Source organism: Micromesistius poutassou (assembly GCF_964030765.1).
Source record: "Micromesistius poutassou genome assembly, chromosome: 16".
In the NCBI taxonomy this organism is placed as follows: Eukaryota; Metazoa; Chordata; class Actinopteri; order Gadiformes; family Gadidae; genus Micromesistius; species Micromesistius poutassou.
In genome coordinates, this window is record NC_140286.1 from 11,337,873 (window position 1) to 11,361,531 (window position 23,659).

The 23,659-nt window shown below is 46.8% G+C and overlaps 1 protein-coding gene across 2 annotated transcripts; it reads left to right on the forward strand.

The window, feature by feature from the left end:
* Nucleotides 1-778: 778 nt before the first annotated feature.
* LOC311361128 (oxysterol-binding protein-related protein 1-like) lies at nucleotides 779-21,905 on the forward strand. 2 transcript variants are annotated; one of them, XM_084481333.1, is made up of 29 exons: nucleotides 779-836; nucleotides 1,074-1,227; nucleotides 1,318-1,403; nucleotides 2,247-2,321; nucleotides 2,615-2,726; nucleotides 2,867-2,952; nucleotides 3,305-3,449; nucleotides 3,877-3,944; nucleotides 4,152-4,196; nucleotides 4,302-4,375; nucleotides 4,593-4,656; nucleotides 4,785-4,886; nucleotides 5,022-5,159; nucleotides 5,327-5,405; nucleotides 5,729-5,835; nucleotides 11,717-11,876; nucleotides 13,531-13,723; nucleotides 15,625-15,700; nucleotides 16,295-16,429; nucleotides 16,643-16,740; nucleotides 17,059-17,241; nucleotides 17,660-17,767; nucleotides 17,889-17,978; nucleotides 18,192-18,315; nucleotides 19,250-19,366; nucleotides 19,752-19,875; nucleotides 20,141-20,231; nucleotides 20,358-20,378; nucleotides 20,759-21,905. In XM_084481333.1, the coding sequence occupies exons 1-29, from the start codon at nucleotides 822-824 to the stop codon at nucleotides 20,859-20,861; spliced, it is 2,973 nt and encodes a 990-aa protein (XP_084337459.1). In that variant the 5' UTR covers nucleotides 779-821; the 3' UTR covers nucleotides 20,862-21,905. The 2 variants fall into 2 exon arrangements, with proteins under 2 accessions (XP_084337459.1, XP_084337460.1); XM_084481334.1 differs by lacking the exon at nucleotides 20,358-20,378.
* Nucleotides 21,906-23,659: the final 1,754 nt, after the last annotated feature.

Sequence of the window (23,659 nt, forward strand, 5' to 3'; positions counted from 1 at the left end):
TCTCCCTCGTCTCTTAAATGTCCCCATTGGGAATAGTATCTCTAGTCTCCTTTTGAAGCGGTGGCCTCTCCTTGCCGCCATTATCTTGTCATTTGTGGGGGATTAGGCGCCGTAGCACACACACGCAGTCACCGAGTGTGACAGCTTACAATAATTGCCGGGCTAATTAACTTGAACTCACACCGTTCACGTCTTCCCTCGCCGGCACAAGACCTGATTTGATGAATATATGCTTGCGTAATTTATTCAGCAGTTCTTTTTTTTTCCCCCATTTATTTTTTTTCGTGAACAACGAAGCCATTGAAGTACGTCTTAGATGCTCTCTATGTGTGGGCTGTGTTTCATTGTACGTCTCTTCACATTAAGACCGGAAACGTAGGCTTGCTCATAGGATACCTATAAAGAGAGCGCCTGACAATGACTGCCATTTCATTTTGAAGAAACCAATCATCCCTTTGAGTGTGGGCAGGAGAACAAGAATGTGGATTTTTTTTTCTCTTTGGAGCAGGAGCTTCCAAAGGACGATAAGATTTGTGCGTTTTCCAATGACTGGAAAATAACGGGGCCTTCCAACATCAAATACTTAGTTTAAAGCCGTAACAAATGTCAATCATCTTTTTTGATATTATTTATGAGATATATTTATTATTTATTAACATTGGGGACCTGACGTTATTTAGACACACAGAACCCACGTGGACGTTGACAGCGCGCTGTGAGCGTGCAGCTCGTCACGTGACATGGAGGGGGCAGCAGCGGCTGTCAGCTGATTAAAAACTGGGTGCGGCTGGCGCTGTTTGTGCGAGCAACTAGTTTCAACCATGTCCGTCCAACCTGTAAGTTTAAACAAACAGTGATTTTAACTCCCAACAAACAAGAAAAGTCACTCGATAGTTAGTTTCTATTACAATGAGTACAGGTTGCCCTAGTTTGTTGTAAATAGCCTCCATGTCGCTGTGTTGTGGTAAACAAAAACATGTTGCGACACGTTGCCTTCTCTATCAACACACTTTTTAAGACTAGTCACAGTATGTGTCAGTCTGAAAACTGAAGTCTATCGGTTCTCTTGAAAGGAAAGTGACTGTAGTGAGGGTCACTCGGTCATGGAGCCGGTCGAGCTCGAGGCCCAGCTGCTCCTCCATGCAGAGGAGGGCGATCGATCACGTGTTCAGAGTCTCCTCCGGCTCATGATGGACCAGAGTCACCATTTCGAACTCAACTGCAGATGTAAGTGCAGGTTCACCCAAACGAAACGGCATGTGTTTGCCTGTCTAATATACGTTTGAGTTTTGGTCTTGACCTCTGCCATCGCTTTAGCTCGGAGTGATGCCAGTGCAGGATGGACGTCACTTCACCTCTCCAGTCACTTTGGTCATAAGGATGTCGTAGAGGACTTGCTCAAGGTAATTACCTTTTAGATTTTGAGCATCAAAGGGAAGGGAGTTTTTTCTTGCCCTCTGGGGGGCTAGGGGGAAGGGGGGTGTCATAAATATTTGGTTTGTTAATCCCTTTGAGACTGTACCTGTGATTTAAGTGCTATACAAATAAAATTTAATTGAGAAGGGCATCATTATTATTTATTTATTTCAAACATTTTCATGATGTTATTAACACACTGTTTTATAGTCTATGGTTTTATCGCTCTTTAATCATCTTGTTTGGAACTAAAATCGATGGATGTGTCTGTGCATCCGCAATTGACGGAGCGGATTGAGTGAACAGGTGTCTCCTTCGAGGCTGTCACATTCCATCCTTGTTGTCTGAGTAATCTGCTGTCCAAATACTAATTAGTTGCAGCCCTCAATACGGCCCTCTGATCATTTATTTGGTTGCGGGGGAGGGTTGTGGTTCAGGGCCCTGAATCCAATCCACCTATTTTAATTCCAGATCTTTGGTGCATTTAGCAGACACTTTTATCCAAAGCAACTAACAACCATTCATACACACATTCACACACCGACGGCGGAGTCAACCAGGCAGGCTGACAGCCATCTCGTCGGGAGCATTTAGGGTGATGTGTCTTGCCCTGAGCACTGACCTCGACACTCTAGCTAGGAGCTACGAGGAGCCGGGGATCAAAGTACCTGAACTAGAGTCAACCCGCTCTACCTCCTGAGTAAAGGCAATTTCTCACCCCCCCCCCCCCCCCCCCCCCCCCAGACTCATTATGTCCTGCACAATGTCATGCCTGTGTGTGTTTGCCTGTATATGTTCTGCTCTTCCTTTTCATTGGGATTCATTGGCAGGCTGGGGCCCATGTGAACCTTCAGGACGACCTGGGAGACACCCCCCTGCACAAGGCCGCCTCCTCGGGCAGAAAGGTGACCGGACGTGTGCTGCGGCGCTGGTGGTGGCTAATGCATTGTTTACTGCGTCATTTCCGCTTCCACATTCATATTGAGTGGCAGCGGCCATGTTGTTACTCTCCATCCGTCTCGCCCCATCGTCCAGAGTACTTCCATCATGGACTCTTGATGACTATCTGTCTGCTTTTCACATTGGAAGTTTTCTTGTTGATCTGAATGCTTATCGTCGCTAAAGTCTGGATCCGAGGAGGATAACGGTGTGGGGGAACGACCGGGGAGCCTCACTGTATCCTTTATGGGCCGTGCAGGAGATTGTGCTCATGCTGCTGCGCTACGACGCCTGCGCCAGCATAATCAACGGGACGGCCCAGATCCCCAGAAATCTCACGGAGGACGATGAAATCATCACCATGCTGGAGGGTATGGAGAGGCCGGGGCTCGGCGGCGACGACGACCTCAATGTCTGACGGCGTGTGATTACCACCGCCGCTCGAGTGCTCGTTCTCCCAAGCACTTGAATTCATTTAGGGTTGGGTGTGCGTGTGTGTGTGTGCGTGCAGCGGCGGAGAGGAGAGCTGTGAGGAGGAAGGAGGATAACCTCCTGGAAGCCGCCCGGGAGGGAGATTTCGTCGCTCTTTCTAAGATGGTCAGCGTCGCACCGACAGTGTCTCAGTGTTTTGTTATTCTCAGTTGCAAACAATGTGATAATGAGATGTGATGTTATGCTGAACATTTTGACACTGAATCTCGACAGTATTGGTGAGATATGATGAACAGGCTTTGGAGTATGTTCTAGGACGCAATGAGATGTACTTGAGCTTCCATTCAGGATGAAATCATTCATAAATGGCTGAGAACCTCTTGAGGCCTTGTTCAATCGTAAATAGAGCGGGAGAATGTGTTGTTTAGTTGGAAATATTCAATGAAGTCAGTGGATGCTGACAATTTCGTCTTGTGGTGTTTCACCCTATTCACATGTTATTGTCTTGTGTATCTAGCTGAACGTGAAGGAGGCGCCTGACGTTCACTGCAGGGACCTGCTGGGCAACACGCCATTACACTGTGCCGCCTACAGAGGGCAGGAGCACTGTGTTGTCAAGCTCCTCAAGCATGGAGCCAGCCCCAGCCTAACAAACAAGAACGGTATACTGTCCACAATGGGAAACAATGGATAAATGTTTTTAGTTTTTGTGAAGATTAATGTTAGGCTTTTATTTGCCAATCTTAATTTAGTTTAGTAATTATTCAAATATTTGTGCTTATGGATAATTTTATTTCTTGAAGTAAACTTTTCTGCATGACCTTTAGTCACATAGTCATATTTTTTTGGCAAAATCATGACACAACAGAGTCATGTATTTATCATTTTTATTTATATAACATTATTGGGCCGCCCATTCATTTAGGCTACGTTTTTACTAGGTTTTTCATTGCTAAAACTCAACTTCATTTTGCCCTTCAACTTACTTTTGACACTTGTAATGACACATCCCTCTAGAATTCTACGCCTTGCTTTTTGGTTAGAGAGGCCAGAGGTGTATAATAAGCTACTTAAGTCATGTGGTTGCAGCCCAGACAGCATTTGACATCGCTTGCACCGATGAGCTGAAACAGATTCTGGCAGCTGCCGCTGTCAAAGTAAGTATAAAACTAGAATTATGACAAATTGCTAAAATTGAATGGCTGCTACTTGGAGCAGATTATATTGGAATAGATTAGATTGAATTGACAACGAGCATTGTATAGCATGGCGACCCCCACAAAACATGATTGCAATCCATCCTGAAAGAGAATGCACTTGGTCTAGCAGTGAATGAATATCTACTAATGCATATTTATCTCAAGGAAACAAGCAGCACAGTTGTGAAGTTTGAAGGCCCCCTGTGGAAGGTACTTTTTTTTTTTTTACCAGAATTCTGAAATATGGAAACACTCTTTACCCTCCACTGGGTTTTGAAAAGTGGGGGGGTTGTTTTTGTTGTTTTCGTCCCACAGAGCTCCCGCTTTCTCGGCTGGCGCTATCATTGGGTGGTGCTCGAGAATGGAAACCTATCCTGGTACCTCAGCCGGTGAGCGTCATCAGTCTCCTAAGAGTCACTGTTTTGGTAAAGGGTTATCCTTTTTTATATATATTTCTATTGAATCAATACTTTTACTCATCATCACAACACTAATCCGGTAATGGAGACGACTCTCACTTTTACAGTGTTTCAATTACGACCTGAACCCTTGTGGAAGATGTCCTGCTATTTTTGTTTACCTGCGCCTCTATCCATGTCTCTCCAGAGCTGATGCACGGAGTGGCGTCAGAAGGCAGGGCTCCGAGGCCCTCACGCTGGCCTACTGCATGGTACACAACGTGCAAGTTAAGAGCACTTGGCCCTTCGAGCAGAGCAGCCATCAAACACTCTGCTCTGATCATGTGGTGAAGTATCTACGTCTAATGACCCTGTTTGATCATGATCCATATCGTCTCAGATCAAACCCTGGGATAACTGCTACTTCACGCTCCGACGCTTCGACAGCACTGATTTCCACTTCAAAGTGTCCTCAAAGACCAACTCGATTACAACAAGACGAGTAAGATGATAGGTTATGTTCACATAAAGCATGACACAAATCTAAGCCCATCTTTGTCAAGGGACGTGTTTGCATGTCTCATTATATTTATCTGTCAGGGGTCACATGCCGAATATTTCTTCTGTTTTAATTTAGAAATGGTTGGATGCCTTCGATGTCCATTCGGCCTACAGCAGCCGCCACTGTAGCCAGGAGCAGGCGATGGCTGGAGATGATGAAGAAGAGGGGGGTGAAGATACTAAGGCAGCAGATAGCCTGTCTCGGGCTATTGAGGTGAGTCAAAGCTCAGCTGTGTACAGAATGGCAAAGTGAGACCCTGCTATATTGAGCTGGGGAAAGTTGAGATTCAGCTTTTTACCCTACTGTCCGCTACAGTGCAGGTGTGTTGGCTCAAATCTGGGATGTCTGCACTTATTTTTTCCAAATGCTGTGCTATTCAGGAAGCCAGTGCCTCCCAGCTGAAACTGGAGTGTGAGGTGTCTGTGTTTTTAACAATGGTGAAGAACGAGGAGAACGACGGTAAGAGCGCTCCTAATATAGAAGGTATTATATTATACATTACTTAATGAGATTAGGGTTAACCCTAATCTTATTAATTAATGAGTATATTAATAGCCTAGTTAACATGAACACCATTACCTTGGTTAACATAAACATCACTCGTAAATGATTACTAAACTAAACCCTTAGTTAACTGTTCATTAATTGCTAATTAATTGTTAGTTAATGCTTATTACTGCATTAACTAATGTTTAATAATGGGTAATTATTGTACCCTTATTGTAAAGTGTCACCACGTCGCGGGTCCAGATTTGATTGTCATTGTCTTTGTTCTCCTGCAGCGCTGGCTGCCCCTCTGCTGCTGAAGGCCAGGCAGACCAGTGCTCTGTCTGGGGAGACCTGCACCGCCCTCCAGTCCTGTCTGGCACTGCTCTCCAAACAGGAGGAGGTACCGTAAGCTGTCATCTGCTCCTTGGCTGTGGTCCCTTATCACCCACATAGTGGACCACTATATAGTGCAATACTTACTGAATTGAACAGGGGGATTTTGGAAATCAGTTATGTGATGGAAATCCATCAGCAGGTTGTGTATTGGTGGCATAAACAAGTGTCACCCGGGAGCTACACTGACCATGAAAGCGTTGCATTGTGTAGCGTTTTACTCCACCGGACACATCAGCTATGGTGTTTCATTGTTGTGAACAATCGCTAGTGATTGTGCATACAGTACACGTTTAGTAATTTAATGGGCCAATGCTTTCAAGGGCGACGTTCCAACCGAACGCTCCTCCAAATGTCATCTCTCTGGCATAAACAATGTCTGGGGTCGTACAGCTCTCTGTGTTTCTCTACCTCGGCAAGAAGCTGCGAACTAACAAGGTGCATAGTCTGAGGAGGGACACAGGGTTGTCGTTATTTAGGGGCCCGATAAAACAAGTAATTTCATTGTACATGATATGGGGGTGCCTACACCCTACACTGTAGCCGGAATACAATGCAATTGTAAGCAGGAATGCGATTACTATTAAAGATCATGGGAGTCATGGGCTGCAGTGCGTAAATAAGTTTGCATTGTTTATAATATGTTTATAAGTAGTGTACTGTATAGGGAACCGTATGCACTACAAAATGGGGACACCCTAAATGGAGAAGTAAACGGGGAACGAGTGGGCGCTGTGATTCTGTCACTAAACCACGTGCTCCTTTGGTGTGTTAGAGGAGGCATGTGGTGGACCTCGCGGTGGCAATATGGTGCCACTGCATATTGATTTTCCTCTCTAGTGCTTTTCAAATGCGGGAGGTTTGAAACTCTGGGCTCTATGTGACATGCGAGGCAGCACAGACAGATAACTGAAGGTGAAATATGTGCAGTCGTAATGACTTTTAGGGCATGTAAAATAAAGTAAATTTGTTGTGAAGCCTAGTAGTGGAGCTTGATGCACCTGACTCACTGTTTCCCACCGCCCAACCAAATGAACAGGTCTGCTGGTTTGAAAGGATATGTATAAAGTTGTATAAATGCTCCATAGTGTTTTTTGTTTGGGACAGAGTTTGTTGTGAATGAGATCATCTGTATCTTTGTCCATTGATTCCTCCATGCTCCACCCTGAGCAGTCTTCCTATTGGCTTATGGATTTGTGTTGAAATGTTCTGAAATCATATGGCGTTGCGTTCAGTGCTGGGGCTTTGCACTTGTGTGTGTGTGCGGGGGAAGAAAGCGTGGACTGGTTTCTTCCCACCTGTCCCAGGCGGTGGCTTGGCACCGTCCTTGGGAAAGCCGTGGAGCCGTGCCTTAATAACCAGAACGAATGTGGGCAGGAAGCCGAACGCCAGATCCGCTTTTATGCTGAGCTTTGCATTTACTGAGGAAAGGCAGCAGGCAGACACACACACACACATAAGCACACACACACACAAACACACAAGAGCACAACCAAGAGCCCTGAGGCGTGCATCCACACGCGCACACTCTTGAACGCTCGTGTCCAAGGGGGAAACGCTGTGCGATGCTGGGAACTTGAGTGCGTGCACATTCCCAGCTTTGTCCGGACGGGACACTGTATGCCGTCGCCCTCACTCTTTGAAGATCTCCTCACCACTCACAGGCACACTTTGAACCCCCACCAGCAGAGCATCCAGGCACAGGGCGGGGGGAGGGTGGAAGAGAGAGGAGATAAAGCACTCGTCTAGTTCCTGCACAGGTAAAAACAAGACCTCTCTTCTCATCTGTCGGTGGTGGTGATTGTGTGCACGCAATAAGAATGTCTGGCGGTTGTCACAACTAGGCTAGTCCCGGTGTGGATTGCTTAAGGGGTTTTGCAATTCAAACGCTGCGAATGATTTGTAACTCCTCGGCTGATGCGTGTTTCAGGCTGGCGTTGTGAATTATGGCGTTGACATTTAGCACTTTGAGGGAATGCTGAGTTGTTTTGTTCTTCTGTGCATGCTTAATGGGTTTTAACTATTAAATTATATTTATTATATTATATTTTAGTTGTTTTTTTAATGGCATGTTGAAGAATTCATGCAAGCAAAGAAAGCAAGAAAGCATTTTTATGTAGTAATGAATTTAGTAATGTAATTAATACAAATAAGTAATACTAATGCTCATTTCTCACGGTGTGCAATAACCTATGGAATTCCAATTCTTTATACTGAACTGAAATTAATTTGAGTTTGCTAACACATCTTTGTCACTTCAATCCTTTGCCTCATAAGAGCCAATCCTTATGGGAACGCTGAACAATGTCCAGGTGCCATGGGATTACAGACCTCTTTGCTTGGCGAGGCATGCATCGCTGCAAACCACAGCGGGCTCCTAATAATACAGACAACCACAGCTGTGACTCTATATCTACATCTCCAAACAGAACGTCTTTGACTTGGTACATCTGTGTTTTAGCCCCCCTAGATCTGTGTGAGACCGAAGCGCTCTCTTGTCTGCAAAGTGTTTGTGTCCTGAAAAGGCAGGCCATCGTGTAGTCACTGTACACACAAAAATTGCACTTCATTAATAAGCTCCATGCGATTAGGGGGTGGGTCTGTTTGAGCGGCTACACAATGCTAACTGGATTATGATAACAAGAGGGCTGCTGAGTGCCAACTCCAAAGACAGTATTAGCCTTAATCCCATCTTTTGTCGTAGTTCACACCAAGCAGGCAGTCACGTGGAAAGTGTAAGTGACTCACTCCTCAATTTGAGCTCGTGTTTGCTCTGAGATGTCTCTGCAGATGTGTGAAACTGAAGCACAAATCCTCAGGGAGAGTAGGGGGAGTGTTTAGCAGCACTTATGGCAGTGCCCCTTGGCAGACTGTCTGAACTTGCTCTGACCCAATTCATCAGCGGCGGAACTGGAGTGCACTAGTCGCACGATGCCACATCTGTGCACATATGACGAGTGTGTGTGTGTGATTGCGTGATGATTGCAAGCCTTGTGGGGGAGAGGACAGGGAGAGCTATGCCCTGTTGGTCTTCTCGTAAAACTAGAATAGGCAGTTTGGTATCACCGCGGAGACAGAGCTGTAAATGTGTCTGGTAGCCTTTCACAAACAGCCCTGGCTTGGGACAATCTGAACACTAGTATACTAAAGTGTACAAGCAGAAAACTAGCTGTCCACAGGCACCACTCAGTGGGCCATCGTACTTGAAAATCATGTAGCCACCCTGCACTGACATGAGCTGTCTCACTGTGTTGTTCTCAGTGTAATGGACTCTGTTTGTGGTGTTGGTAGTGGTGGTATGGTGGTAGGCATCTGGCGGTAGACCACAAGTGTAGAGAAGCTTAAGAGCCATATTTGCCTCATCTCCAGTACTGGCTCCATTCATAAAAAAAAAAAGAAAGAAATGGCATTAACAAATATGTACCACACCATTCCCAGTTTAAACCGTTGGCTACGTTCAGTGCTGCCTTGATGCACAGTACAGTGTTTGTAGCGGGCCTTAACGGTCCATTACAGCCTGTGTTTGCTCCAGCCAGAGGGGCGGAAGAAGCCCAGTAAAAGCCTAGCTTTGTCAGGGCTCAGGGGGTCCTGGCCGGGGAGACAGTGTCTCTTCCCAGTCATCAGCGATGAATACACACCATCGCCGCAGCAGTGACTAAAATAGAGCTGTGTGTTGTGAAGCGGAAGGGTGCAGAGAGGAGGGGGATAAGTGTGAGTGCAATCTTTCCTGGGATAGTTAAAGAACAAAAGTGTTTCTGTCCCAAATGGGCTCTTAAGCCAAGTGCCCCGTCTCGGGGTGCGCTGTCAGCAATCCCTCACACTTAATTTACATTACATTACGCAGCGCATAACTCAAAGCTGCTGTTGGATCAGAACCTCTGCATAGGTACTCATTCATTTTGCAAGCCGTAGCCATTTCTTTTTGCAAGTAGAGTAAAGAGCTACTTGGCAGACACTCCGTGTTTGGAGGCTGTGTGTGTGTGTGTGGCACATGGCCCGGGCTCTACCAGGCCGCGAGTCAAGACTCCTGAATCAAACATACGCTCAGCATCCAGCCAAACAGCCCCGCTTCGGCTGGGACTGAGAGGAGAGGAGAGGAGTGCAGTGGAGAGAAGGGTGAGATGAAACAAGTCCCAAGAGTGTGAAAGTGATCAAATTGTTGTTGAGTTCAGATGCTAGTTAGCCGTTGTCCCTGGTGCATAGATAGATGGTGCATACATAGAAAGCAACCCGTTTTATAGACTCGTGACATATTGCTGTTTTCATCAAATGAAGATGATGCCATATAACCTCCATAACGAACCAAGCTGTGTCTTGTGTTTGGTTAATAGTGAAAGGTTGCTTATGATTAAGAATCAATCAATCAATCCTGAACTCTTTTCATTAGATTTTAATTTGTAGGGGTTTTTACCTTGTGAACAAATTAACCCACCGGCCACCTGGGTAGCAGAGGGTGTACCTATTTGTTTGTTTGGTAATCAGTGAACCAAAGTAGCTTCTACATATGAGTCATCCTCACTTTCTACGACCTCATTCACAGTGGGAGGCTATGGTTGGTGTCTAGTCCATGGAATAAGAGGAAGTAGGTCGGTGTACATGCAACAGATCCTCCTCATCACAATACCCTTCAGTAATATTGTTTGTGTATAATTTGTGTTATGATTATTATATAGATTATGATCATAGAACGGTTATATGATCATTATTTATACAATAATCGTAATAATCATAATCATAATCATAACAAAAGTCATAACATGAATGTAACATACAATATATGATTGGGTTACTTGGAAAATATGGTTTATCATAATCTATTCGCAATGTGCGGAACAATTTTACATTTCTGAACATCGTTTAGTGCAACTCTTTTATTATTCATGTCACATTTTGATGTCACATGAAGAGGAGATCTTCCCGAGGTTGAGAAGCCTTGGCCTGGTTACTGCACGCGCCAGTGGCCCCGATAGGTTAGGTCTGACTATTTCAGAGAAGACTATAATTTCCCCACCCACTTTCTGTGCAGCAGTAATATGAAACATAGCCATGTTTCGTAACTGTGAATATTCTAACTTTCAGTCTTCCTACCGTCCCTGTTTTGTTTTTCTGCTGTCCTTCTCAAGGTGACCCTGTTGTTTCCTCACCTGGTTGGAAGCATACTTTTGAGTTGTTTATTTTGGTACGCCCTATACTCTAAAAGCAGTAGAAGTCTGTTCTTCAAATGTTGCTCTATTAAATATAATGAATGCAATGAATGCTTTCCTGTTGGCACTTTGTCTGGGGAGAGTTGTTATTATTGACATAATTTTCTACTCTGCCTAATATCTCCCATTGGACTGTGGTTTAGTCAACACATTAATATCCCTTCATCGCTGTGAGAGACTCGTCTTCTTTAATGTTTGGCCTTTGTGAGGAGACGAAATTTAGACAATGGGTGACATTGGTCTGGTCGGCCCCCTTGTCGCTTGGCTCGGGTTGCCTCCAAGGGACACCCAATCCTGGGCTTCAGAGCTCCTGGAGACTGTGGTGTTTGGTTCTGACCGGAGGTAACCGGAGCCGGGGACTAAGGTTAGGAAAATAACCAACTTTCCGAAGCAGCCTCCGTGAAGGACATGCACAGACAGACTGATTAGCTGAGGAAGAATTGTGTACCCAATGGGTCAACATACAATTATGCACATGTCGATATCAGGATTCTGTCAGACCAGTGTAAAGATGCATGTACATTTCATCAGTTTTACCTGTGTGTGTGTGTGTGTGTGTGTGTGTGTGTGTGTGTGTGTGTGTGTGTGTGTGTGTGTGTGTGTGTGTGTGTGTGTGTGTGTGTGTGTGTGTGTGTGTGTGTGTGTGTGTGTGTGTGTGTGTGTGTGTGTGTGTGTGTGCTTCAGGTGTGGCACTTGAAATTGGAACAGGAGCTTGAGAAAAACAAGGCGCTCACGGAGGCGCTGCAGATCTTGGTCACCGAGCGCCACGACGGGAGCCTCAGCAGGGGCAGGAAGTCGCCCACGCTCAGCGCCCTGACCGGAGACTTCTACGATGCAGAGTCAGGTGAGACGTCATTCCCCCTACGCCCCCACACCTGCTGGCCTGTTAATCTGTACGGTGGTTGACACAGCGTAAGGGGAGTGGGGCTGTGCAGGGGCCCTGGCAGCTCCTCTGGGTGGGTCCCAAGCAGCAGCCATGACCGCCTGTTTGTGAAGCCATGGCTGAAGCACTAACTTGTAGTTCCTCTAATGGCCTTAAGGTGGAGCGTGGTGGTTGGGGTCAAAGTGACCCGCCCCCATTCTAAGTTAATGAGGAAATGTTGATTAGTTTCATGCCTTTTATTTTGCCGGTAGTACGAAGATGATTTATGACCTGACAGTTGATCATCTTTTTAGTGCAGTCCTAGTACACTGGTTATATATTTAACACCTCCAGCGACAGCCCACTCTGCTGTGGCGGACCTGCGCTGAACACATCGCCCCTTAACACCACAATCTGCTCACACACCTGCCAACGGCGCAGTTGTCACTTCCTTATTCGACTGGTAAAGCCCATCATCTGCCTCCATGTGGGTACACAGTCGTTGATTCTGTGCAGCCATGATTACCGGACATGCTGTCCACAACAAACAATGAACGCATTTAATGAGCGAGCGGTACAGTGTCCAACAAACAAGAAGAATCCGTCTGTACAGAGCTGAGTCAGTGGATCTATAAACCCGCTCCCACAGTGTACGCTGTCAGTGCCAGTTTCTGGTACTTTTTTTTCCGTTTTTTTTTTTTTTAATCGCTTTACTATAAATGCTCCAACGATTTTCCTCAGCAATCTGGTGTGCGCATTACAATCTCCAACTGTACCGCCTGATTGGCTCTGAGTCTCCCGGATCGCTGCCATTCTGCAGGCGCTCGGTCTGCCAGTGGTCATGGGGATCAACTTCCCGTGCTCCAGTTCAGTGTGATGTTTGTTTTTCCATTTGATTGCACACGAGCACGACGGCTCCCTCGTGTCTCCGTTCGTCACGTGCACAGTGTGTTTATGGAGACGGGGGGGCACAACTCTCGTGCCGCGCTCTCCGCTATAGGAGGTGTACGGCGCCGTGGACGTCATCATACTCCCCAAACAAACCCCATCGCCACGACGCCTGGTGATAACGACACCCTCGAGGCTGCGCCCGCAGTCCTCAGGCGGACGGTGTGTCGGTGTATAACGGGTACGCCTCACCACCAGAGACACCTCACCTCCATCCTCCCTCCGCACCACTCCCTCATCCGCCCCTCTTGCCTGTGTTGTCCTCTGAGAGTCAGCCCGCCGGGGCGAGGGAGGGAGGGAGGGAGAGGTCATCGCAGACAGCCAACAAGCCCGGCGCTAAACAATGCAGTAGGAAGTGAGGCGTCTGTGCGGCCTCTCTCATTGGACGAGGACGGCCAGGTGGGGCTTGGCTGGCTGGGGGAGGGGGTGTGGGCAGGGCGGAGGAGCCGGAGGGGGGCAGAAGGGGGAGGCGGCTGGATCGGAGCCGGAGAGCAAGTTGAGCGCCGTGTTTCCAGTCCGGTCTACTGTTGCGGGTGTGTGTATCTGTGTTGTGTTGTGGTGTGTGTGTGTGTGTGTGTGTGTGTGTGTGTGTGTGTGTGTGTGTGTGTCTCGTATGTGCGCATGCGAGACACCCGAGTGTGTGCGCGTGCCTGGCATGACCCGCCACCTGCCCCCTTCCGCCCGGCAGACACTGACTCGGAGCTCTCGCTGAGCGGGTTCCTGTCCGTGGCCAGCCACTCCTACGAGGAGGACGAGGGCCGAGACACCCCCCTTTTCAGGAGCCTCCGCCGCCGCCGGCCCACCGGGGAGCCCAGAGCCATGTCCGGGGACGGGGACCATGGCAACCAGGCGGCGCAATGCAACGGGGTCAAGAAGTACAGGTGGGTCGGCGTGTCGCTTTTAGATTTGTTGTTTTTTTTGCTTTGTCGCCCGGCCCCGTCGATGCGGCCTGCTTGAGCGAGAGTGGACTTCATACGTGCGTTTACTCTCCATGCGATGGGTTACGTTATGCCTTCTGTCCCATCAAGTGAGATAGCTGCAATTTACTGCTGACAATAATATGCAGTTGGTGGTTCATTCAGGAGTGCCCGTCCGCTGACACTCCATGTAATGGGACACCTGCCTGTTCACTCCGGCCCCCTTTTGCATTCAGGTGTTTTTGTTTGAGTTGCCAGTCAGGGGGGAATACACCTGTCAGCTCCTTGGCAGCTCCAGCTGTCCGGAGCTGCTGCTTTCCTATTGCCTGACGATTTCCCTTGTTTATTATTTGATCATTTCAGTAAATGCAGATGTTATTTCATTTGTCGGTCCAACAAGTGACACATAAATAATTTAGCACAGACAGGACCTGAGAGGTAGGGGGGTGTGTTTGTGTGTGTGTGTGCATAATAGATGGATGTCTCTGTATACATGGTGAAGCTAGTGTCATTCAGAGAGACTTCGGGTGCCTTGAGTCCAATCCGTTTGCATGGCTTTTGTAGAACACACAGAGAACCACTCACAGAGCCCTTTGAAACTCGTTGCTTGTTCTCTGAATGCAGGCAAAACTTGGACAAACTAGGACAAACTTGACCCCCGATTGGTTCATGTGTTTGTGGTTCTCCACGCACCACTGGGCTGCTCGCTATACCGTTGATAACTCAGTCGTCCACTCACTCCTTCCTTGTTTGTTCAGATGTATCGTCACCCTTCTGTGTGCAGCTGCCTCGCTGCTGATCACTGAACCCTGCAGGCCATCTGCCACAGGGCCTGTGAACCTGTGGCAAAGTGGGTTCACTACACGTTTAAGCAGGGCTGTGTAATGTCCCAATAAAGGACTACAATCACAGAGAATAGGGTGAGTTTACTGAGTTCAGTTGAAAAAGTCAACATGAAATGGTTTCAGCTAGAATGGGCTCTGTTACATCTTGGTTTCAAAACACCACAGAATCAAGTGTAAGACACCGAGACGCATGTGATTCTTGAGACCCACACGCGTGCCGTCTCCCATTCATTCATGGGTTTTGCATGAACAGAGTGGCTGATTGCTTATTACCTTACAGGTGTCGGGTGACTTGGCTTCCAAAGCCAGAGATCAATCGATGTCAAAACTGCTTTGTGTTTAAAATGGCATCCCCTACATCCTTAAGTCATTTCCTTCACCTTATTGCGATTCAACAGCTGTACTATATTACCATTTACTACTCTGATACTATATGCTTATGTTTAGAATGAAACCAGGTCAGGTTTCACTGCATGTGAACCATTTCCCTCAATGAAACTGCACACTTGCTCACACCTAATGCATACTAGCACGAATGTATATAAAGGCTTACTTTGGGATTTTTCAACATGCCGTTTTCCCAAATTTAAAGTGACTGACAATTTCTGAAATTGGTCCAGTATTGAGTGAGAACTCAAGCTATAATCCACAGAATAGGCTGCAATGTAATCCATTGGGGCAATATTTCCTCATCAATGTCTTCTCCAAATGCTTGTCTTTGCCACTGTCAGGTTCAGAATGTTTCGTTACAACATAATGGAAAGGATCTCTACAGAGAAATACTAGTATCTCCTCTACCTTTTGCTTGATCTGCTCTGTTTGTTATTGTGTCTAACCAAGTCTCACTCAAGGAGACGTCTCCTCCTCTTCCCCCTCCACCTCCCCCACCCTTTAACGTCTACCATATCCGACTCCTGGCAGAAGTGTCCGTCCAATTAGTGAACCTTGCACCCCTTCTCATGAATGAATGCATTAGTTCTGCTCATTAAAAGCGCTCTGCCCTGTATTGCCTCTACACAGATCGTCCCTGCCCGCGCCCATGTTCTCCAGGAATGACATCAGCGTCTGGAGCATCCTAAAGAAATGCATTGGCATGGTGAGAAGAACAAGTGTGCATCCCTCCTATTTTAATCCTTCTTTTGAGGGGGGAGAGGGGTGGGGGAGAATGCTGTTGACGCAATAGATGGCACCCAAAGTTTTCTGAATAACGAGTTGAACTGTGGGGAAACTTTGCTAATTGTGATGAATGGGTTCCTGATTTGCATTGTCTGCGGGGTAGTCGGTAAGCGCCTCTTGGGAGTCTGCAGGGATCCAAATGCCCTACCCCTGCATCAGTGTTGTTACTGAATCTCGTTGTAGTCTCTGCCGTGCAACTGAAGGCAAGAGGAATAGTTTTCATTAAACTGACTCAAAGGCCAGTGTTATCATCAGCTAAATAAATCTACTGGTCGTGAAGTGAATTGCACAGGGAATTTTTCTGGCCGTCTGACAAAAGGAAAAGTTATTTTCTCCAATGGCTTCACAGTGTTGTTTTGTTCACACACACACACACACACACACACACACACACACACACACACACACACACACACACACACACACACACACACACACACACACACACACACACACACACACACACACACACACACACACACACACACACCCTACCTACCTCTCTACTTTTCAGGAGTTGTCTAAGATCGCCATGCCCGTGATGTTCAATGAGCCGCTGAGCTTCCTGCAGAGGCTGGCTGAGTACATGGAGCACACCTACCTCCTCCAGCAGGCCAACACCTCCACCGACTCTGTGGAGAGGATGAAGGTATCCTCTCCCCCAACACACACAGGCTCACTGTGGCCGTTGTAGGATGGATATAGATGGTACAAGGGCCGGTTCCGGTCATCTAATTAATTCATCATGTTGATTTCACTCGACTTAACCTTAAATTGATTCGACTTGTCGAGCTTAACTTTTAATAATGCCTGCGGCGGCGGAGCTAAGGACGATGGCGCTCATTGAGTGTATGGATTGCAGTGTGTGGCAGCGTTTGCCGTGTCAGCCGTCGCCTCGCAGTGGGAGAGGACCGGGAAGCCCTTCAACCCACTGCTCGGGGAGACCTATGAGCTGATCAGGTAAATTACCCAGCATGCCTCTCTGAACTGCTGAGTCTCGCTCCCTAAACAACACTCATGATGGAAGTTTCCACATACAAAGTGCAGTCGAGGGAGTCATTTATGGGGATTAGGGGCCCTCTAAATATGTTGATTGTGAGCCTTCCAGACAATGGATTCGTAGCACTGTGATGAGAAAATAACTTATCATTCAATATTGTTATGATGTTGAAACCGCTAATGTGTTTTAAAGTTTTATTATTATCAGGCCCCGTAGGCACCAAGGGCTCAGTCCACCGCACCACCACCACCACCCACCTCTTCCCTGTGTTTGTGTAGAGAGGACCTGGGCTTCCGCTGGGTGTCGGAGCAGGTGAGCCACCACCCGCCGGTCAGTGCCTTCCACGCGGAGGGCCTGAAGGAGGACTTCCTGTTCCACGGCTCCATCTACCCCAAGCTCAAGTTCTGGGGGAAGAGCGTGGAGGCGGAGCCCAAGGGGGTCATCACCCTGGAGCTGCCCAAGTAGGTTTGGAGACGTAAAAACGCCAACTCTGCAAAATAAAACGCCAACTCAACAAAGTCAAACAAGGACAAAACAAATATGATTATTTACTGAACAACATCAAATCACAGCAAGCACCGAATAAAGTATTTGGTCCTGTGTGTATTTGAAAGAGACATGACCTGGAACGACTTGAGCCGATCCTAAAGAGCAACTTGCAATATCCATTTTTCTCTAGAGGTGGTGCTGTCCCTGAGGTTGAATATTGGCACTTGGGTTAATCTCTGCTGGGCAACATCAGTATAAAACTTGGGTAAACTTGAGGTAAATCAACTCAAGTCTGATGGTTGTAACCCAATCAAACCCACCGTGATCAGCATTCGTGTGGTGACGGCGATTGAGCCTTCACACGCTCTTCCTTCTCCCTTCTCGGTGCAGGCACAACGAGGCATACACCTGGACCAACCCCACCTGCTGTGTCCACAACATCATCGTGGGCCAGCTTTGGATCGAGCAGTACGGCCAAGTGGAAGTGATCAATCACAAGTAATGTTGAGGAGGCCTCTTACAACCAACACCTCTCCCCCTGTGTTTATTTGTCCTGCTTTGTTCCTGCTGTGTGCGTTCCTGTGTGTGTTCACGCTCAGCTGTGTGTTGTCTGGGACAGGACCGGAGAGCGGTGCAGCTTGACGTTTAAACCATGCGGCCTCTTTGGCAAAGAGCTCCATAAGGTGGAGGGATACATCCTGGATAAAAGGTATGATTTTTTTTTTTTACCTTTTCTGCGTGTGTAAGCACAGTAGTACAGTGGTACAGGTGCTATTGCTACTTAAGTAATGTGTGTGATGTACAGCGAGTGTAATGCACCTGGACGTACACCTCAAGTAATTACTACATTCCCTGGTGGTGTCGTGTCAGATTAATGTCCATGCCCAGAGCTTCTTTTTAATAGGCTCTGTCAATTTTTCAGCAAAAAGAAGCTGTGTGCAATCTACGGCAAATGGACCGAATGCTTGTACGCCGTAGACCCCGTGGCCTTTGAAGCCCACAGGAAAGCAGACAAGAAGAGCGCCGAGGAGAAGAAAACCAAGCAGGTATTACCTGGTGATGCTGTGAGGTTTAGTGGGTAGTGGCTGGCAGCAGGAAATCAACCAAACTAGTAATGCTGCGATCATCAGTGCATTGGATGCGGTTAAAATAAATTGGCGATCGCAGAGTCTGCGTGGAAGAGGAGAGCTGCCGGGGTTTGTCTTAAGGACCGCAGATTGAGAGATACATTGCACTGAGTGATACACTGCACTGCCGCTACTTCAACCAGTTCGAAATCTGTTTTATTTGCTGAAATAGATTGGTTAAGAATTACTGCAACAAAAAGCTAGTGTTTTGCGTTAGCTTGCATTAGTCATCATTGCATTTGATTGGCACTTTATCCAAACCATTCTATATGTTAGGGATAATGTATAGAAGTATAGTATTCGCCCTGAAGGGGCTTATTTTCGATAATGACTGGCGCCGTTCTATACATTATCCCGCTTATTATACTGCCACTTGCCAAAACGAAAAAATAACTTCACACGGGGTGTCTTTTTACAATATATTTGTTACCAGCATTCGTAGTGTTGATCAGCAGAGAAATAGTCCACCAAAGACGTTGACGACGCTTAGCAACCGAATCCGCTGGGGTTGAAAAGTTATCGGACTACTTGCAGAGTGATAAGAAAGACGTGAATCAGAGCCACTTTCCTTGACAGAGGTCATTATATGCTGAGCAACGGTCATTATTGAAAAATTAAATTCACCACCGGAAGTCGGGAAGGGCCATGCAAGTGAACGGAGCATTCCACAGCATTGAGAAGAGCCGTGTAATAACTATTATTATTATTATTATAGTGTCCAGCAAACATTTAATTACATGTCATTATATGAATGCGCTTCTAGGAAAAATAGAAGCTGCAATTGGTTTCCTAACAAAACCCTTTGAGTCCCTTTAAATGAGTGTCTTCTGTGTGTCCGTGTCCGTTCCTCCAGGGCAGTGCGGACGAGGAGCCGGAGGAGATGCCCCCACCCGACGCAGAGACGGTCCAGGTGATCCCAGGCAGTGAGCTCATCTGGAGGATAGCCCCTCGCCCCGACAACTCTGCCCAGGTCAGCACCCAGCACAGCGGCGAACAGGAGAAGCAAGGCAGGGGGTCGTTTGACCATGACATTTGGTCCTGCTGGATACTCCACTTTCTACCTCTTATATGCACCCTAGTTGAAAGGGCTCTATATAAAAATGTTTTATATGGCCTTAACATTTGACATACTCGTAATTGGTATGGTCTGTAAAACTATAGGTACATATCTTCTCTCATCTCAATCTTCTCTACTTTCAATCTTACTTGTAGGCTGTGTAATGTTTGTCATAGATTCTTTTGTCCTTTATGGACTAGTGCAGAAACACGCTGCAAATTGGCCCGCTCCGTGGAAGGGAAAATCCCTATGTAGATATGGAGGGCTCATAAAGGTAATCTGTCTCTTTCCATGGCAGTTCTACGCCTTCTCCACGTTCGCCATGCAGCTGAATGAGCTGGAGAAGGCCATGGAGGAGTCCATCCCCTCCACAGACTGCCGCCTCCGGCCCGACATCCGGGCCATGGAGATCGGAGACATAGGTACCAGCCTCCCCTAGCCATTTGAAAAGTGTGTGTGTGTGTGTGTGTGTGTGTGTGTGTGTGTGTGTGTGTGTGTGTGTGTGTGTGTGTGTGTGTGTGTGTGTGTGTGTGTGTGTGTGTGTGTGTGTGTGTGTGTGTGTGTGTGTGTGTGTGTGTGTGTGTGTGTGTGTGTGTGTGTGTGTGTGTGTGCGTGCGTGCGTGCGCGTGCGTGCGTGCGTGTGCGCGCATGTCTTGATGTTTAATTTCACGTGTCGACTTCATCTAGATTTGTCCAGTGGAGAAAAGAAGAGGTTGGAGGAAAAGCAGCGGTTGGCCCGGAAAAATCGCTCCAAATCCAGTGAAGAGTGGAAAACCAAGTGAGGACATCTTATATTCTTCCCATGCGTTCACATGTGGACTGATCTGCTAATGCCTTGCTAATCGCTGCTTTGTCTTGTGCCGTCCACACTATTCCACCCAACCCCCATCGTGTCACTGAGAAGGAACCCTGCGCTTGGCCCAAGGTTTGGCTCAATCTTCATAACTGTTTGTTTTGCATTCTGTTTCTGCTTTGCGTGGATCAGCACTGTACTGTGGTTAGAACAAGCTTTGCACCACAGCAGTAGTTTACCTTTTTTATCACTCCAAGTGTTGCACTATAGCACCCTCTACAGGACGACAAAGGCACATGCAACACTTAACCTCAAACACTTTTGGGAGCGCTGCACTGCGAACACGACTAGACTCCTAGTGCAGACTTTGTTTTCCTGTAGCACATGTTTGCCATTCTTGCCTTCACCTCAATACACGGGTGTATCATTTAGCACGCTGCATGTTGACTCCCCATCCCCCCCCCCGCCGCCACGCCGTCAGTGACTCCCGTGTCATTGTTCCCGTCCGGCAGGTGGTTCGCCCAGGGGCCCAACCCCCACAACAAGGCCCAGGACTGGCTCTTCTCCAAGGGTTACTGGGAGAGAAACTACAACCAGTTGCCCAATATCTACTGAGAGCACCGGACGACTCGGAAACATAACAATAAACGTGTGTAAGATTATCTCCGTCCTCATTCAAACCCTGCTCTGGGTCAGTCTGTCCAAGAGCTTCTGGTGTTGTCCGTTCATCTGATCACGAGGTAGAGGAGCTGTGGTGCAGGCGAGGAACACACCTTAATGTGACGTTGGATGTGGGCCGACACATAGGCAGGGTAGGATTGATAATGTGCCGTGACGGTGATTAACACAGCCGTTTCAGTCCGTTTTCGTAGTAGACATCGCTTTACACTTAAAGCACAAGGTCAAACCTTAAACAACCTCTCTAACGTACTCGCGACCGCTCTGGATTTTTCGACGATATACAGAACAGTGTAGATGTGTTTTGATAAAGACACTGGTTTATTTTATCATACTTGGTAGATTGTGTGTTTTAAACCTGAATGTGAATTAGTCACCCTATGCTGTTATTGAATGTGTGAACCAACTGCTTTCATCTGTATGTAAAAGAACAATTCAAAGGGAATCCTTAGCTCTCGCCTCCTCACTTGGCCCATTTGTTGTTCCCAGAGTCAGCGTTGCATTCATTATTCTATTCATTATATTACCGCCTCAGTTTGGCTCGCTATCAACTATCATTATGTGAACAAACCTTTGAGGGAAAACGTACTGTACATTCATCTCAATTTCTTTGGAGATATAATGCATTGTAGCATTTAGTGGGTTGACCGCTCAGTGCCGCACTGAGAGAATGGCATCGGTGTTTGTGAAACCCTATTTCCCTCAGTAATGGCAATAAATAGCTAGCAAAGGAGTCCACTTGTTTATAGACCTAAAGGTTTAGGGAAGTTTAGAAGATTTGTTTTGGGTGTTTAGGCTGTTCTGCTGTCTATAGAACATGGATCAGATGGATTGAAACCTACAGCGTTGATTGCAAGATAAATGCATGTGAAACACTTTTTAGCTATGCAAGCATTTAGCAAGTCCGATACTTTAGTTTTTTTTTAATAGAAATTCATCAAATGTCAAGCACTGAAACCATGCCTTCCCTCTGTTGTGAATACCTGGTAGAGGTTGTTGAATCTTTTGGTTGTAAGTGCATCTCGTTGGAATTGGTCTACTCTGGTTTTCCTTCTAAAACATTTTAATCTAATTGTGGATAAATAAATAAAGGCAAAAAGTTTATATTGTTACTAAATAAATCTTAACTGCTCATGATGTTCTTAATGTCTCGTTTTATTCCGCTGGCTCTTTGTGGTTATTGGATGAGTAAATGCATTGCGTTGAAGTAAAACCATGTTCGCGCATGAGGCTGCTTGCTGCTTTATTTATTTTCAAAGTGGCCTATAGTATCCTATGACAAACTATTGGCAGACAATTCCTTCGCCAGTATTGGTGACCATCCGCCTGGGTTCTGACTGGTAGGAGACCAAACAAAATGGCCATTACCGTCCAGTCACCTGCAGACACTGAGCTGCTTGACCGTCACGTTTTGGTGATGGTCTTGTTATCCCAGGCAGTTGTGCCTCAGTGCATGGGTCCCACCCAGAGCCCCTTTCAGCACTACTCGGGCACAGGAGGCAGTGGGGGACGTTGATTGTCTGGTTTGAGAGACTGGGGAGCCCGCTACTCAGAGAGGAGCCAAGGCTTTCTCTTGGTTTGTAGTGAGAGACTGCACTGGCGCTGTGGTCCAGCATGTGTGTTGGAAGAAGAAAGGGCTGGCTGATGAGATGTGTACTTTTCAGCCAACAAGACATGTCCAGGACCAAACTGCCTCATCAATGCTGTTTCAGTAGACAGCGGCTGACAAAGCACTTTAGAGAACAGTGCACTTGCTTCTGACGGGCTTGATGAATGGGAGTGTCCAGACCTGTCAGATCTTGGCGGCTACACTGGCACCCTCACATCACCAAATGTGAAAAATATATTCTATCATTTTTTCTATACCTCCTTTTTCTAAAACTACTATTGGCAAGCGATCTGATTGGTAAAAGAAAATATTGATCATTCTTATTGGCTGTAATTCCTTGTATTGCTGCTAATAGGTTTGTGGGTGATGTTTGAGCGGGGACTCGAACCAGAGACTAGAGTGTTAATCAACGTTCCTTACCGCTGCACCATCAAGACGCCGCAAATCATTTTCTCAGAGGTTATCCTTGACTTTACAATTCACATTATATAGATAAGATTAGACATTTTCACTTAAACTAAAACGTCTATCGGTTCCCCCTTTCTTGCTGACCGTATGTGAGGGGACTCAAATCTGTGCCTTACAGAGTGTTAACAAACGGCCCTTACCACTTCACCAAGACTCCTCCTGAAGAGTTCTCGGAGGTTATACTTGACTTTACAAATCACATGATATAGAAATAAGAGGCTTCCGTCAGAGTACCTCAACGTGACTTGAACCCTGATCCAGAGTGTAAGCTCACAGCTCTTGGCTACCCCGCGGATGTTTGGTTAAAGATGTGGTCGGAGGATTATATATGACAGTATACAATAGATATGGAAGCATTACGTTTAAAACTTGCATTATGGTCGAATGGGAACAAACCTCTGCAGGAGTTGAACCCCGGTCTCCAGGGGATTATCCAACAGTGCTCGCCACTACACCAATAAGACATGGACATTGTATGTCCCTCCCTTGTGCTACTTTTTTTTTGAGTGACCCGATTGGCTAATTAAGGTTCCCCTACGGATGTACCCCCTGGTGCTACTTAACCTTTGAAAAAACCTAATTGGGAGCGCGACAGGGACCTGAGCCAGCAGAGCTGACCGCTGTTTGTTGATCCCGGTTACCACGGCGACTCATCTCA